The sequence below is a fragment of the Hemicordylus capensis genome, chromosome 5 (assembly GCF_027244095.1).
Source record: "Hemicordylus capensis ecotype Gifberg chromosome 5, rHemCap1.1.pri, whole genome shotgun sequence".
In the NCBI taxonomy this organism is placed as follows: domain Eukaryota; kingdom Metazoa; phylum Chordata; class Lepidosauria; order Squamata; family Cordylidae; genus Hemicordylus; species Hemicordylus capensis.
The window spans coordinates 201,488,365-201,505,113 of record NC_069661.1 but is presented as its reverse complement, the minus strand read 5'-3'; the positions used below and the strand labels follow the sequence as shown (position 1 = coordinate 201,505,113).

General features: G+C 42.6%; 1 protein-coding gene across 8 annotated transcripts in view; it reads left to right on the top strand.

Annotated features, from left to right (window-relative positions):
* Positions 1-16,749, top strand: part of CEP290 (centrosomal protein 290) — a 121,035-nt gene that overhangs the window by 48,483 nt on the left and 55,803 nt on the right. For all 8 annotated transcript variants that reach the window (XM_053256351.1, XM_053256355.1, XM_053256352.1 and 5 more), the window contains 8 exons: positions 600-711; positions 4,923-5,128; positions 5,761-5,912; positions 7,365-7,476; positions 7,585-8,040; positions 9,154-9,318; positions 9,517-9,624; positions 9,725-9,859. In XM_053256351.1, coding sequence (XP_053112326.1) covers positions 600-711; positions 4,923-5,128; positions 5,761-5,912; positions 7,365-7,476; positions 7,585-8,040; positions 9,154-9,318; positions 9,517-9,624; positions 9,725-9,859 — 1,446 coding nt within the window. The remainder of the gene's footprint in view (positions 1-599; positions 712-4,922; positions 5,129-5,760; positions 5,913-7,364; positions 7,477-7,584; positions 8,041-9,153; positions 9,319-9,516; positions 9,625-9,724; positions 9,860-16,749) is intronic.

Below are 16,749 nucleotides of genomic sequence, written 5' to 3'. Positions count from 1 at the left end.
AAAGTCACTTAGTGAGTTCATGGCAGATTGAACTAGAGACTTCCTGATTTATAGCTTAGTCTTTTAGCTACTGCGTGACAACAGCCGGATGGTTACTATGAACAGAATGCATGTGGGCTTCCCAGAACCATCTGGTGGGCCACCATGGGTACAGGATGCTCGACTAGGTAGGCCTAGGTAGAACAGCAAGTGTCTTTTTATGATGTTTTCATAGCCAAGGTCCTCCCCAACTCCCTCTTTTCTCTCCTCTTCTAAAACAGGAGAGGAAAGTATGGGGTTTGTTTGGTTCTCCTTACATGGCCAAGGTGCTCTGTGGACCATATCAGTACTGTGGGAAATCTCCAGCCCTCTTCACGGCCTTGGAGCTAGGCAGAGATCACCACTGAAGTGCTGGGAGGATCCCCACCCATCTCTCTATAGTTTTCTAGATGGCAGGAAGGCTCGATCCACTCTTGCCAGAGAACAGTAAATCATTCACCATGCTTAAGATGCAAATCAAAAATGTGGAAGCCTGGTTCTGTCACTGCTTGTGCAAGCTATATATTCATTCAAGCTTTTATTTAAATTATTCCTCTGTGTTCTCAAATCTTGCCATATAGCATGAGAATGCATCCCTGAATCAACAAATAGATTTTTTAAACAAGGAACTTGAAATTACGAAAGACAAACTTCATACAGTTGAACAAGCTTGGGAACAAACAATGAAACTAGGTAAGTAATTGACTCAAAGAGAGGAGACCTGGTCTTGTGATTGTCCCCTTAGCTAAGTAGGGTCCACCCTGGTTGCATATGAATGGGAGACTAGAAGTGTGAGCACTGTAAGCACTGGGATGGAGGCACTCTGGGAAGAGCTGAAGGTTCAAAGTTGCCTCCCTGGCTTCTCCAAGATAGGGCTGAGAGAGATTCCTGCCTGTAACCTTGGAGAAGCTGCTGCCAGTCCGTGAAGACAATACTGAGCTAGATAGACCAATGGTCTGACTCAGTATATGACAGCTTCCTATGTTCCTATGATTGACATCCTCTCTAATGAAGTGCATATAGAGCCCCCAAAAGCATTTGCACAGTATTAATGGTTTAGTTTCTGAAGTACAGTTGCTCACACAGTGTGGGATGATTTTTTTCCTATCTCCCCGCCCCCCCAAGCACTCAGATCTGGAAGTAGGTCCCCAAGGGCTGCATGACCCTCAGGCACCTGCTTCGGGGTGGAAGAGGTGTTGAGTTGGCAGTCAGTGAAAATGTCCCCCTCACCTGCGCAAGCAGAAACAGGGCCACTAGCGCTACACATGTGCTCCCCCCACTGCACCGTGCACCGTTAATGAGGGTGGTAGCTAGCATGTATTTTATTCTTTCTCTGGAAACCTAATATCTTAACAACTGAAAATAAATATATTTTTAAATAGGAAAAAGGCTGCATAACCTTTTCTTTCTTGAAGCCGAATCTCACATTATAGCAAACTTTCTTTTTCCGTTTCTTTAAATAATGTAAATGACAGTAATGAATGTTGCAGTATTACTAGTTACACTGATTGCTGGATAACTGTAAAGATTTGTTAGGATTTTTTGTAGTTTGTCATCAGCTACAAAACATTCCCAATATTGAGTGTTGCGCCTATTGAGTACATTCCCAATATTAAGTATTGCACCTGCACAGTAGCCTTGTGAATATGAGTCTTAGCTGCTTGTGGATCTCCAGCCCTGCCCATCATTTGCAACGTGACTGTTTTTTAAATTTATTTTATCTATTTTTACATTTATATCCCACTCTTCCTCCAAGGAGCCCAGAGCGGTGTACTACATACTTATGTTTCTCTTCACAACAACCCTGTGAAGTAAGTTAGGCTGGGAGAGAAGTGACTGGCCAGAGTCACCCAGCAAGTATCATGGCTGAATGGGGATTTGAACTCGGGTCTCCCCGGTCCTAGTCCAGCACTCTAACTACTACACCACGCTGGCTGTTGACTTGGCAGTTGGAACATCCAACTCTTTTTCTGACCGCCTCAGCATTGTCCTCGTCAGGGCTTCGCTTCTCAGTTCAGCTTGGTTCTTATCTAAAATAAAGTGTAAAAGATTTGTGTTTTGATAATTTTGACTAACAGACTGTTTACATATTGCTCTTCCTCCTAAGGGATACTAAGCAGTCTTTTAAGAAATGTGAACATTTTGGGGTGAAGTTGTCCACAACCAACTGCCATCACTTGTGCTTAATTTGTCTGGGAGAGGACCAAAACATGAGCATGTGCAAGATTTGCCTATTGTTTTTCTGAGAAATGAGAAAGAGCAGATCTCTGTTTGTGGGCCACTTTGTATGATTATGCACTTTGCCCCAATGCCCAATTGACAATAATGGTTGCTTCGGGAATGGCACAGTCCAGAATTGATAAGATGCTGTCGATGGAGAGTCAACCATTGCCAACTTCAACGTTGATATTGAAGACTTTGACTTGGATGTCTACAGATGTTCCAGTATTGGTCTTGAGAAGAAAGGCTGGACAAAGCACTGTATTAAGATGCCGACTCGAATGTTCAAACACTCACAAGATTTGGAGAAAGAAAGATCAACACCAAAGAAAACTAAGTAGCATAAGAAAAAGAAGAAACAAGCAGATTCTAAGCACTCTCCTTCCTTGACATCAAAGAGTAAGTGCACTTTTACATTGGAGTATCACTCCTCTATGTCGAAGGGGCGCAGAAAGACCCCATCACTGTTTGGCTGCTATAGAGCTTGAGACTGTGACAGCACCTTTGGTACCGAACTTGACATTGACTGCTCCAAAAATCACAGCAATATTGACACATTCCACATGTGAAACTGCATATGTCTACACTTCCAATACCAACAGTGACATCGGCTGCCCCAGAAATGATCCCACCTCCAGTGCTGCTGGCTGCATTGGATGTGGATACTCAACAACAGATCTCTACAACTCTGTTACGTATACAAGTACGGCAAATATTTATTTACCATTTTTCAACAAAAGTTACCAAAGTGGTTTACATAGATAAAAATAACTATAATGGCTCCCTGTCCCCAAAGGGCTCAAAATCTAAAAGAGAAACATAAGATAGACACCAGCAACAGCCACTGGAGAGATGCTGTGCTGAGGATGGATAGGGCTGGTTGCTCTCCCCCTGCTAAATAAAGAGAATCGCCACTTTTAAAAGGTGCCTTTTTTTTGTTCAGTTAGCAGGGGTTACTATTGTCGACATCGGTGGAGACACAGTGGGAGGGGCCACCAATATTAGCTGCCATTAGTGGTTTTGTCAGTACCATCTGTTCTGAAATCTTCACAAAGTACACCTGCAACCTTTCAGCCAGAGGCCGGATGTGGAAGAGTTGGATAATGATGCAATGTCCATTCCAAAAACTCCATCTATGTCTCCGGATAGTACAATGCCTCCCATATCTCCTGGACATAATTACAGTCATGATTGATGGTGCAGGGAGTGATTACCCTACCATAGTCAAAGAGAAACCTTGTACCATCTACACTCTGGATATTGGAGTTCCCCAGGACCATTAGAGTATGAATTTAGACATGGCATCTTCAGTCAGTATTTGTTCTCACCAGGATTGCCATATAGTTACAGACTCCCCATATATTAAACTCCTCCCAGAGAAGGAAATCCGTCCATGGATTTGGAAGAGTCTCTTCATTGCATGGATGTGTGGAGGGCTCTCTTATATTCTCTAAACAGAACAAAGAACTTTAAGAAGGACTCACATTTATTTCCTTTAAAGGGGGAAATGTAGAAAGGTATGAATGAAGACAAAGACTGTTGCATTGGTTGGTAGAATTAACATCATTGGCTTGTAGGAAATGGGTTGAAACCCCTGCTTTCTATAAAAGCACACTCCATGAGAGCATTGGCAACAGCAGCACATGTTGACGTCTGGAATTTCAGCAGCTGACATTTGCAAGACAGCCACTTGGGTGTTGGAACAGCCTTTGAGAATGCATTATGCGTTGGACATTTGCAATGCAACAGAGGCAAATTTAGGAAGGGCAGTGTTTAAAGATAATGCTACAGTAGTCACACACTGCAGCCACCACCATGGGTAAGCTAGCCAATTGCCTGATATTGGGAATATACACCAGATCATGACAAAGATAAGCAGTTTGCTTACCTGTAACTGGTGATCTTTGGGTGATCCATGTACACTCCTATGACCCGCCTGTCCTTTTCCACTTCCATTCTCAAGCTTATTATAGGGCTGTTTATCATCAATAGGTGGCCATCCATGAACTGAGCATTGGGTGCTCTAACTGCCAAGTCAGCTGTTATGCTGCACGCAATGGGCAGGGCTAGAGAACCACAAGGAGCTTATCCGTGAGTCTACTGTACAGGCGCAATATCCAGTACCATAGATCACTAGTTACAGGCAAGAAACCTGTTTTGTTTTTAATATTGTGTAATTGTTTGTTGTGTGTTTGCATGTGGGGGTAGAGGTTGTAATTGTATTTGGTTTTATGAAAAATAGTACAATTTTAAATTAGGATTGGGTAAGTACTGAAAAGCCACATTGGCAGCTTACAGAAGGGTAGCTTTGGGAGTGTTCCACTGTTGACCATGTATTCTGCTTCTTTCCTCTTTGACTGCCATGGCAGTCATGCCTTTTAAAATACGTAACCTTGGAACTGCCCTCCTGGGCAAGCAGCCGTTCAGTTTTTTCTGACCAAAATGAAAGTGGATAGTTCTTATGTGATAATTGCTGAACCTTGGTTAGAAGTCATGGTTTCTCACTGTAGCATCAACAGAGGATCAGTCTACCCAAACTGTATTGTATTTAGTTGTTCTTGGAAAAGCAGAATATTTTTGTCTTAATTCTTTAATGCTCATTTTCTATTTTATTTCTTTTAAAGGGAGATGTCTTTGCAAATCTGTGTGTGTACCTAAAGTGTAGCATACAATTTTATTTCTAGGAGAAGACAGTGTTAGAGACAAGGCCACAAAGGCCATAGCCAATAGTGAGATTGTTTCTATCTCAAAGAAAATCACTATGCTGGAAATGAAAGAACTAAATGAAAGGCAGAGGGCCGAGCACTCGCAGCAAATGTACGAACACTTACGGAACACCTTAAAGCAACTAGAAGAACGGAACATGGAGCTGGAAACAAAGTTTGCTGAGGTTGGCTACAAAGCTTTGATTATGAAATTTTTAAATCAACTGCTTTTCAGGAAAATCGATGCTTATCTGTTCTAAGGTTTATACCCTACCTTTATTATAAGATGTAGTAGTTGTTTTTTCTGCTGGTTTCTGACCATAATAAAGACTGATTGATTGACTGATTGATTACCCTGCCTTTCCAGTTAAAAACCTTGCAAGATGGCTAACAGTAATAATTAAAGCACATTATTAAATTATTATTATTATTATTATTATTATTATTCCTTTCAACAAAAAGGATTCTCAAAGTGGTGATATTGTAAAATGGATTGATATTTATTTCTTGATCCAGATGTACTAAGACAGATGTTGGATCCTTTTGGCAGGTGTGCCACAAGTAGAGTGCTACTCAAGTGTATAGTTTTCTGGATATTCATCTCCCACTATAACTTAGAGGCAAAACCCAGCTAAGGAGCCAGGGAACAGGCAGATGTACAACATTGCCCTATGCCATAGGTAGGATTAAGGGCCTTCCTGATCCCCACAAATACAAATACTGCAGATTGGTCACACCTGTACGGAGAAAGTGTTTTCTGTTGAATATCCTTACGTATCAGTTCTAAAATCCTTTAGCAAACTGCCTTGTGTCTTAGCTTACGAAGATCAATCTTGAAGCACAGAAGGTGGAGCAGTCCTTGCGAGATGAATTGTCGAGCAGTGTGAGCAAAGTGGTGAGTGAGGCAGATAGGCATCGGATTATGGAACTGGAGAAAAGTGAAACAGAACTCAAGATTGAAGTATCAAAGTAAGTTCAAAAGTGTTTTTTGTTCCTCTGATTGCAGCCCTGGGTGGGAGGAACGGGAGCATTATGATAAAGAGGACTGAGCTAATTCTTTTAGATTAGGAGAGAATGGTTTTTACAGTGAAAACACTGAATTTAGGCGATTTTTAAAGAGGAGTTGGAAGTTACGTGAATGAAGCTTGACATTCGGGCACACACATTCCTCTTGGCAACGGGGCTTCTATGTTTAGAACTATTTTAAAGAGCCCTGTCACAGCAATGTGTGCAGGGTTATAATTTGACAATTCTGGTGGTAGCAAGCATTAATTGTCCCCTTTGCTAAGCAGAGTCTGCCCTGGTTTTCATTTGAATGGGATACTAACTGTGAGCACTGTAAGATATTGCCCTTGGGGGATTGGGCCGCTCTGGGAAGAGCATCTGCGTGCTTGCATGCAGAAGGTTCCAAGTTCCCTTTCTGGGGCATCTCCAAGATAGGGCTGGGAGAGACTCCTGCCTGCAACCTTGGAGAAGCCACTGCCAGTCTGTTTAAGCAATACTGAGCTAGATGGACCAATGGTCTGACTCAGTAGAAGGCAGCTTCCGTCATTTGGCAGAGTGGGTGGAGTTCTAGCCAGTGCTCTTGTGATACAAGTGCAGCTGGAACTTTTCTCAAATATATCCCCTGCAACGAATTCCACAACATTACTCTATTGTTAATTGGAAGGTGCTTCTTTATGTCTTACAAAAAATTATATACCCACGCACTGGATCTTAAAATGTTGTCGAAATACAGATTTACAAAATCTTCCATTTCTGTACTTAATGAATTGCAGCAAATTGCTTTCAGTGTGTGCCTTTTAGCAGGGCTTCTCAAACTTGGGTCCCCAGATATTGTTGGACTACAACTCCCATCATCCTTCATGTTGGACTACAGTTCCTGATAGGAGTTCTAGTCCAACAACATCTGGGGGCTTGAGACATTTGAGAGCCGCTGACTTATAGTATCATTTTCCTTTGGATACAGTGGCCATGTTGCACAAGGTAATGGCGGCATTTCTGACCCACCAGGCCTGCTGCACATATTGTAAAAGCCACCCCCAACATTATTGCGCAATAATGCACTTACGCAACAACTTGAAGCAGCATGCAGGTACATGCACAGTGCTATTTCTATTGGAAACAATGGAAGAAGTACTCTGCAAGTGCCGCATGCTTTTTTATGTATTTGCACAAGTGCATTCTTGTGCAATACTGCCAGGGCTGGCTTTGACATGCACAGCAGCCCCAGCAGATTAGAAAAACCAGTGTAGTGCTGCACAGCATGTTGACCACCAAATATAATTTTTGTATAATGGTTATTTGAATAAGGTTGTTTGTAAAGGACCTGTGCCCTAAAGAAAACTGCCACTATCCATGGTGTCACAACTAATGAAACAACACACTGTTTTTTCTGTTATTGTAAATATCATCTGCTAGGCTAAGAGAGCTTTCTGATATTGCCAAGATGCAAGTTGCTGCTTTGGGGAATCGCCAGCAGTCCAGAGAGAAAGAAGTAGAGTCACTTCGAATGCAGATTTTAGACTACCAGGTATGGGCATTACTTTTAGGAGACATTTCACTTTCAAAAATAATAGGCCCAGTTCCTTGCATATACTTTGCAAACACCTATGTATCATTTTCTCTTATTGACTTTTAGGCACAATCAGATGAAAAAGCACTCATTGCAAAGTTACACCAGCAGATTGTGGCCCTTCAGGTTAGTGAGGCTACTGCTGTGGCAAAGTTAGAAACTGCTACATCAAAACTTCAGAAGATGGAGGTTGCTAATATGAGGCTAGAGCAAAAGTTGGATGACAAGGAACAAGCATTATATTATGCACGGCTCGAAGGGAGAAATAGAGCTAAACATCTACGTCAGACTATTCAGTCTCTGCGGAGACAGTTCAGTGGTGCTTTGCCCTTGGATCAGCAGGAGAAGTTCTCCAAAACGATGATTCAGCTTCAGAATGACAAACTGAAGACTATGGATGACATCCAGCGTGCTCAGCAAGAGCGCCGAAATGCAGAGAATAGAGCACTCGAGGTGGAGATGAAATTAAAAGGCTTAGAAGAACTAATAGCCACCTTAAAAGATACAAGAGGCGCACAAAAGGTTTGAGACATAACAACTTAACTTAAAATGTAACTGAGCATGAGTTTTACTTACACACACACACACACACACACACACACTCCATAACCTCTTTCTCAGACAAGGTCAAGTTTGGTCCCCCCCCCCCCCCGCTTTTCTTTGCAATCTGCAATGATTGAGCCAGGAGGGAGAGGCCAGCGAAGTTGTGCTTCTCTACCTATTCTATGTGAATTGGTTGGTGTTTGGGGCAATTGCAGTGTTGTGCAGGCTTCTTTCATCCCTGATTCCATTACGCCCCCCACCACCTGCTTTATTTAGAGATGACAGAATTGAACCTGCATGCAGAGTATGTGCACCGGGAATTTCCAGTTTAAAACATGTTCCTTGCGGTCTCTTGAGGCCACTTGCCAAATTGAGTTTGTACAGGTATTGCTTTTTTCAGCAAGGGGGTGATGTTCAAAAGCATCTGTGTGCGATCCTGGATTTCAGTTGTAGTTTATCTTCCAGTACTCCCTAACTCCTATGCATACAACTATTTTAGGGATACTTTTTGTGACTATGATCTATATATTTAATTCTCGTGGGTGTGCCTTGGAATGTGCTTCCCAGCTCCCAGCTGATTGGCTGGGCGGTGGACGGGCCTGATTGGCTGAGGCACACCCAGGAGGATTGATTGCTGCGGCAGCGGCAGGCCTGGCTGCAGAGGCCAGAGGCAGTGGCGGGCCCAGCCCAGCCGCAGAGGCAAGGCCCAGGAGTGGGGGGGGGGGAGAAAGTGGGCAGGGGCAGAAGTGGCTCTGGAGAGGAGAGGTGGCTGGGCCTGGAAGTGGAGACTGGGGCAGAAGGTGGTGGGGAAGAGGCAACCGCCAGCCCCAAAGAGCGCACAGATGCTCTGTGTGGGATCGGCTAGTTATTACTAAATGTCTAGAAATAACAACACATATGACATACCTGCTACCTTTTGAGTCCACATAAGTAGGCTGTTGTCTACCAAAACATTGCAGTGAGCCAGTTTGTCTTGAAAGTGGCAGAGCACTTTTTACTGCAACAGTTTGCTCAGCTACTCTATTGGACTAGTTCAGTGTGGTCTTTACATTAGCACTGTCAACATTTTACCAGTTATTGTGTGTGTATCAGGTAATTGAGTGGCATATGAAAATTGAAGAGCTTCGACTTCAGGAGCTGAAACTGAATCGTGAATTAGCCAAGCAAAAGGAAGAGATAAAATATTTGAATAACATCCTTTCTGAATATGATCGTACAATCAGCAACCTGGAAGAAGAACTTGTACAGCAGAGCCAGGTACAGGAAAGCTTATGGGCCTATCTGATTTTGAAATGTTTTACTGCACTTGCAGTTTTCGTAACATATTAAAGCCAGATCCAAATGTGAATATTGTGTAATGTTAAAGATGTATTACTGTTTGTAATATGTTTGTGTTGCTAATAAGATGCCTTGATGTACAATCCTTATTAAATCTATTTTTAAAAAATCTTGTAGTTCCATGAGGAGAGGCAAATGGCCTGGGATCAAAGAGAAGTAGAGCTAGAACGTCAGTTGGACATATATGATCGTCAGCAAAAGGATATACTAAGAACTGCTCAGAAGGTACATGTTGATTATCTTTTAAGTTGATTAGTATTTATTTTGATTGATTGAGAGAGAGAGAGAGAGAGAGAGTGTCCCTGTTTTTCTTTCTTCTCTGCAGTTTGATGAAGCTACTGGCTTAGTTCCAGACCCTGGCTTGCCACTTCCACATCAGCTTCATCAAGCTCTAAGGAAAATTAGAGAACATGTTCGAACAATTGTAGAAATGAGGACCACCTGCACATCTTTAGACGAGGTAACTAGATTAACCTAATAGAATCATATCTCCCCCACCCCCCCGCTAATTTGTAATTTAGACAAAGAGTTATCACTGCTCAGGCCAGCTTCCACTGTTCAGTACATAGTAAGCCTCCTTTTTTCTCTTATTTTGTATAAACAGAAATGTTTAAGGTATTTTTCCTGCTAACAGTAATATGCTCATGAAAACCTTATAATGAAAGCATGTAGCATTAGTGTCCTCAGATCTTCATAAGTGAAACAGTTTGTGGGAAAGAAAATGCTGCCTGTTAAATTGAGGTGTAAAGATATTCATTAAAATTATTAATGCAAGCTATTTATTATCATTATGTGTAATTTCACTCAATAGGTTAGTCAGTCCAATTCACAGTTTAATTAAGACTAATTTAAGCTTATTTTAATTCCATTCATGTAAATGGTAAAGTTGTGCTGTTACGTTGGTTTCGACTCCTGGTGACCACAAAGCCCTGTGGTTCTCTTTGGTAGAATACAGGAGGGGTTTACCGTTGCCATCTCCCACGCAGTATGATACCTTTCAGCATCTTCCTATATCACTTCTGCCCGATACACATGTTTCCCATAGTCTAGGAAACATATTAGCGGGGATTCGAACTGGCAATCTCATGCTTGCTAGGCAAGTCATTTCCCGCTGCGCCATTAGGTGGTTCATATAAATGGAGTACCATGTAAATGGTATTCTAGTTTAATTGGCTAATGGATAAATTTTGTGAGTCATTCCTTTTGAGGTACAGTTACAAAGTTGTTAAACATTAAGGTTTTGATTTTTTTAAAGGTACTTTTAATTCTTTAGAATTGCAGAATAAAAAATGTATAGTTGAAGATATTAACACATTATTTCTTAATAAAATAATAATAATAATAATAATAATAATAATAATAATAATAATAATAATAAATAAAATTATATACAAGTAGTCCTCGTTATCCGTGGACTCATGGATCCCGGTTTCGCATATCCATGGATGGGTTTTTGATACTCCATTTCTTTATCCGCGGGTAGAAAAATAGGCAAAACTCACCTATCCACAGTTTTGAGTGACCAGAAATAACCCGGAAATAACTTCTGATGTCATTTCCGGACATCATTGTACAGCAGAAAGCCATTTGTGGCTCTTAAAAAAAAGGGGGGGGGAGGAATAAACGTTTGGCAAAGAGTTGCCCAAATTTGACCATTTGGGGGGGACATTGCTGGAGAGCTGGACATCTGGAGAATAAGGTACTGTGATTTTCTCCTCTTATTTCTGCTTTCCTTCTTTTTGTTGGTTTGTTAAGAACCTAACCCCTAGATTCCCATGGGGTAAGGTTTTGTTATTCATGATTTTTGTAATCGCGCCTATAGGCAAGACGATACCCCTGTGAATTATTAGATCATCTGTACTGCTTTTCAACAACAAAGTTCTCAAATTAGTTAACCTAACAAAAAGTCTTAAGAAAATCATTCTCTCTTCTGGAAGGGCTCACAATCTAAAACATTACAAAGTAGATACCAGCAACAGCCTCTGTAGAGATACTGTGTTGGGCTGAATAGGGAAATCTGCTCTTTCCTAGCTAAATATAAGAATCACTGTTTTAAAAGGTGCGTCTTATTTAGCAGGGATGTAACTGAGTAGAACCTCCGAGCAACATCCTCCCCCTCCCTTCAAGTTGCTCACCTCCCTTCCATTTCCAGTTCTTTCAATTCTCCTATCCACTCCTTCCTAGGAAGCCATAGCATTTCCCCTGAATCCTAGATCTGGATTGTGATCTGTTGCATTAATAAGGAATGGGTTCTGCGCCTGCGCAGGGACCTCACGGGTAGATTGACTAACTCCTTGTGACGCCCACTCTGCCCTGCATGTGCTCTGTGCTTCTGTTGAAATCGGCAGTTGGTGGCGCCATTTTCTCAGTTTCTATTTGACTGCCAAAGCGTCAACATCTCATTGCTGGCTTCTCGGTTTATCTAAAGACAAACAGAAAAGAAATAGAAATACTGATACTTGGAACTTTACTGACTATAGGGCTGTTCTGAGACCATTCTTTGCTTATCATATTGGATTGGTTTAACAGACTTTGTTTTTGCTGCCATGGGGTGAAAGCCTCGAGGTGTTTCTTGTAGACATGGAAATGAAAAAACTTTTAAGAGATGTGTAGACTGCCGTGCAAATTACTTTCTACAGACTATCATGACTCATGTTTACTGAGTTTGGGAGAACAGCACAACACTGCAGCACATAGAATTTGCTGCCCATTTTCAAAACAATGAAGAATAGAGCGATCTGGATAGTGGTTCCAGACATTCATAATGAATGAGTTCTGCGCCTGCAGAGACTAGCTTCAGATAGAATTTGTTAGCTACTTGTGATGCCTATAACCATTGGCTGCACATGGCTGCAGTACCCTCTAGCGGCGGTTAGGCATCCCTTTACTCAGTTTCTTGCTGACCGCCATAGCAATTAGACCTCGGAAACAGTTTGCTCCTCGGATTCCGAATTATCGCCAATCCAAAGGGAAAAACAAAGAGTAGTCGAAGTTCATGCCAGTAGTCGTTTTGATTAAGTCAAAGGTGTAAAATCTAGTTATCCAAGGTACAAACTGTTTCCGAGGTCTGATTGCTATGGCAGTCAACAAGAAACTGAGTAAAGGGACGCCTAACTGCCGCTAGAGGGTACTGCAGCCACGCATAGTCAACGGTTATAGGCGTCACGAGAAGCTAATGAATTCTATCCTAAGCTGGTCTGCGCAGGCGCAGAAGCCACTCATTATGAATGTATGGAACCACTACCAGATCATCTGTTACAGGTAAGCAACCTGTTTTTCCACCTTCATGCGGTGCTATACAATGAGATGTTACCACCGCCAACACCGAGACCAAGCTACACTTTGACATCGGGGTCGCTGTCATGCTCGATGTCAAGCTCGATGCTGAGTGTGCACGGGTCTGCCGAAATGCAGTCGCTGCTGAGAGAGTACAGCCTGTTTTTAAAAGACCGAAGGAGGTCTCGAAGTTGGCTCACCATCATAAAGACAAGAAACGCAAACATTCCTCACATGAGGAAAGCAAATCTCCACCCCATAAGAAGCACCGTAGCAAAGCAAAGTGCAATACACCATCCCCGACTGCAGTGCAAGCATATAGCCCACCTTTGGTGTCGGGAGTTACTCAGTCGACATTGATGCAACACCACTCAACATTGAAGTCAATATCAAAGGCTCCACCATCAACATCTACCGTAACCTCGGACCAAATGACAACATCGATATCAACTTCAATGTCAACTCAGCCTTCAGCATCGGCAATAAAAACGGTGGTTTCTCCTTTAGCAACAGTACCACCCAGAAGACTGTTTCTGTTGCCCCCAGCACAAGCACTAGTGCAATCCACATCTACTCCCCGACATGAGAATATGGGGGAGAAGGAGGATTTCTTGGATCTGGCAGAGGAGCATGAACAATATGATGATGTCTCTTTAGACCAAAATACCACTACTTCATTATTAGCAGTGTTGGATTCCTCGACAAGCACCTCTTCGGTTTTGACTTTTCATGGATTCCTTAGTAATGGCCTAGACATTGAACAATATGTCAAGGAGGTGCTGGTGTCTCATCCAAAACTCCAATGTCACCACTACACATTACTACAATGGCAACTACAATGCCATTCTGAATGATGTCTCCCTTGCGCATACCAGAGCTGTGGTGATGCATACTGTCCCTGTATTATCGAGACCTATGATGCCAGATATGACAACATCAGCTTTTGTGCCTCTCATATGGAAGTCCCCCATGCAGTATGTGAGTACGCAGGGGCTGCTGCAGCACAACATTCAAGGACTGCAATGTTGAAGAGAGTTTACACATTCATGTGGTTTTCGGCATTCAGCACCATTGATGCTGGGTTAGCAAACAATGCCCTTGCATTGCCACCTGCTCAGACACAACTGCCTGTCATACACAGCCTGTGCAACCAAATTCTCCTTTACCAGATGCCCCAGTAATGCCACTGCTGCCAAGGAAAACGAAGAAAAAGTTAGTACCCCCAAAGGCATCACCTCCACCACCAGCAGGGTATGGTGGTGATTATTCCTCAGACTCAGAGGAATTGATTCAGATTTTGATAGAGCAAGCTATCCATCAGATCTATCCCCAGCTGTACCACCAAAAATTCTATATCTCCATAGGAAGTGTTAAAAGCCTATCATGTCTTGATAAGATAAATTGCAGAGGCTTTGGGAATGGACTTAAAACTACCTGAGATGGACCTGAAAGTTCCTGTTTATATTATGATGTAGACTGCAAAGACCTCGCATCCAGTCACCCTTCCAATTCTGCCAGTGATCAGTAAAGTGGCCCAGACAGTTTGGGAGCCAACGTCTAAGCACTTGGAAAGGTTACATAGGATGCAATAGGAGGAAAATGCATACTTGCTTTGTCATCCTGTCCCAAATTCCATGGTAATCGACTGCATCATCATCAAAGGCTGGATGACTCCATATGACAACTTTTGATAAAGAGGGGAGAAAAATGGATGTATTGGGAAGAAAGATCTATACAACTTCAAGCTTGGCTATACAAATTGCCAACTATGCAGCCTTATGGCATGATTCAATCACTTCTTATGGGACACTTTATTGCAAGATTCAATGTCACTATCACCAGAAGAGTTTCAAGATAGGTTTGCAAAACTTCGTCAAGCATCTGGCAGAAACTGAGTTGTGAGCCATGATGATTGCGGTGACTTTGCACCATCACACATGGCTTAGATCCATGGCCTTGCAACAAGACATGCATGATTGTGTAGAAAACTTGGAGTTTGATGGAAAAGGTCTCTTTAGCGAGAACACGGATTCCACGACAGGATCATTTTATAAAGTCAAAATTCACAGCCAAAACATTCATGGCCTCCACACCTACTTCTGCAACATCTTCCTGTTACCGTCCTTATGGTCACCAATGAACTACATACAAACAGCAGGACAGACGGGATTATCATCATCAATACCAGCCATACCATAGAAATAAAGGATTTAGCCAAAAGAACAAGGGCCAAGACAACAGGCCCTCCAAAGATAATAATAAGCAGACTTTTTGATCTGCACAACTGTCCACCACAGAAAGAACATCAGATGACTGCCAAAGCACACAACACCTTTGTGGTTTCTGACAATTCCATCAAGTTGGCAAGCCATGCCCAAGCATGGCACCACATAACATCTGATCAGTGGGTACTTCGAATCATCAAGGCTGGTTATGCAATAGAATTCAAAGGTTAGCCTCCATTCTTGGGACTAAAGTATACCAGAGCAAATCCTACATTACTGGAAGAGGTGCAGGTGCTTCTGGAGAAGCAGACAGAGAGACTGTCCAGATTTTACTCCCGTTACTTTCAGATCCCAAAGAGGGATGGGGGAATTCGGGCAATCATGGATCTACGGAGACTAAATCTTATCGTGTGGGCACACAAGTTCAGAATGATGACGTTGCATGGGATACTGCCCCTCCTGCACAAGGAAGAGTGGGCAGCAATCTTTGATTTGAAGGATAAGTACTTCCACATGGATATTCAAAAGAACTGCCGCAAGAACCTAAGATTTACAGTGGGAGATGCAGTGTTCCAATATACCCTTTGGATTATCAACAACCTCGTGTGTATTCACGAAAGTCATGGCGGTGGTATTGGCATACTTATGGACAGAAGGGGTTGTAGTCTTTCCGTATTTAGACAAGTGGCTTCTGGTGAGCGACAACGAAAAAAGGTTACATTCGCAGATCCACTATGTATTACAGCTGTTACAGGATCTCAGAATCAATGTAAACTGGAAGAAGTCGAACCTGGCACCACAAAAACGCATAAGTTATATTGGAACAATTCTAGATGTATAAACCAAAAAAGCATACTTACCGAAAGAATGCTATCTGTAGATCAGGAATCTGATTCAATATTTCACCCTGACCACGATACAGCCCGCAGAAAACATATAGCAGTTATTGGGACTAATGGCGCCCTGCAATACCACGGTATTATACACACATCTGCATATGAGGCAACGGTAGAAGTGGTATCTCAGGAACTTCCAACCCAATGTCAATAGCCAAAGGAAACTGCTGACACTCCCACAGACCGTACTACATTCTCTAAGCTGGTGGACATTGAAGACCAATCTGTTGTAAGGGGTGCTATTTAAGCTGCTAACCCCCACTCAGTGGGTGACGGCAGATACATCCCTGTTGGGATGGAGGGCCAATTGTGCCAAGCATCAAATGTAAGGGGGATGGACAAAACAAAATACCCAACGACACATAAACTACTTGGAACTGCTGGTGGTATTTATGGCACTAAAAGCTTTCGAACAGCTGTTCAGGAACAGTGTGATACAAATCCAGCTGGACAATACAACAGCTATTGCGTATCTGAACCGACAGGGTAGGACAGTATCCTGGTTGCTCTGTGCCTTAAGCATACAGATTTGGGAATGGTGCATCACCCATGGAGTGTACCCTCTAGCCATACACATAAGAGGTGTGGACAATATATTAGCGGACGACCTCAGTCACTTGAAACAGCTCGACCAATGGGAGATCAACAGCATCTATCTCCAACGGGTTTTTGACTTGTGGAGACATCTAGCTGTGGACTTGTTCGCAACTGCTGCCAACAGAAAGAGTCAGAGATACTGCTCACATGCAGGAGTTGGCAGGAAATCACTGGGAGATGTGTTTCAACATCAGTGGAACAAGGGCCTCCTATATGTATTTTCTCCACAACAGTTAGTCAATCGTGTGCTAATACAGATCAGGAGGGACAACTCAACCTGCATTCTGGTGACGCCATGGCAACCTTGGTTTGCAACGCTACTCAAACTCTCAAGGAGGAGTTACCACAGGTTTCCT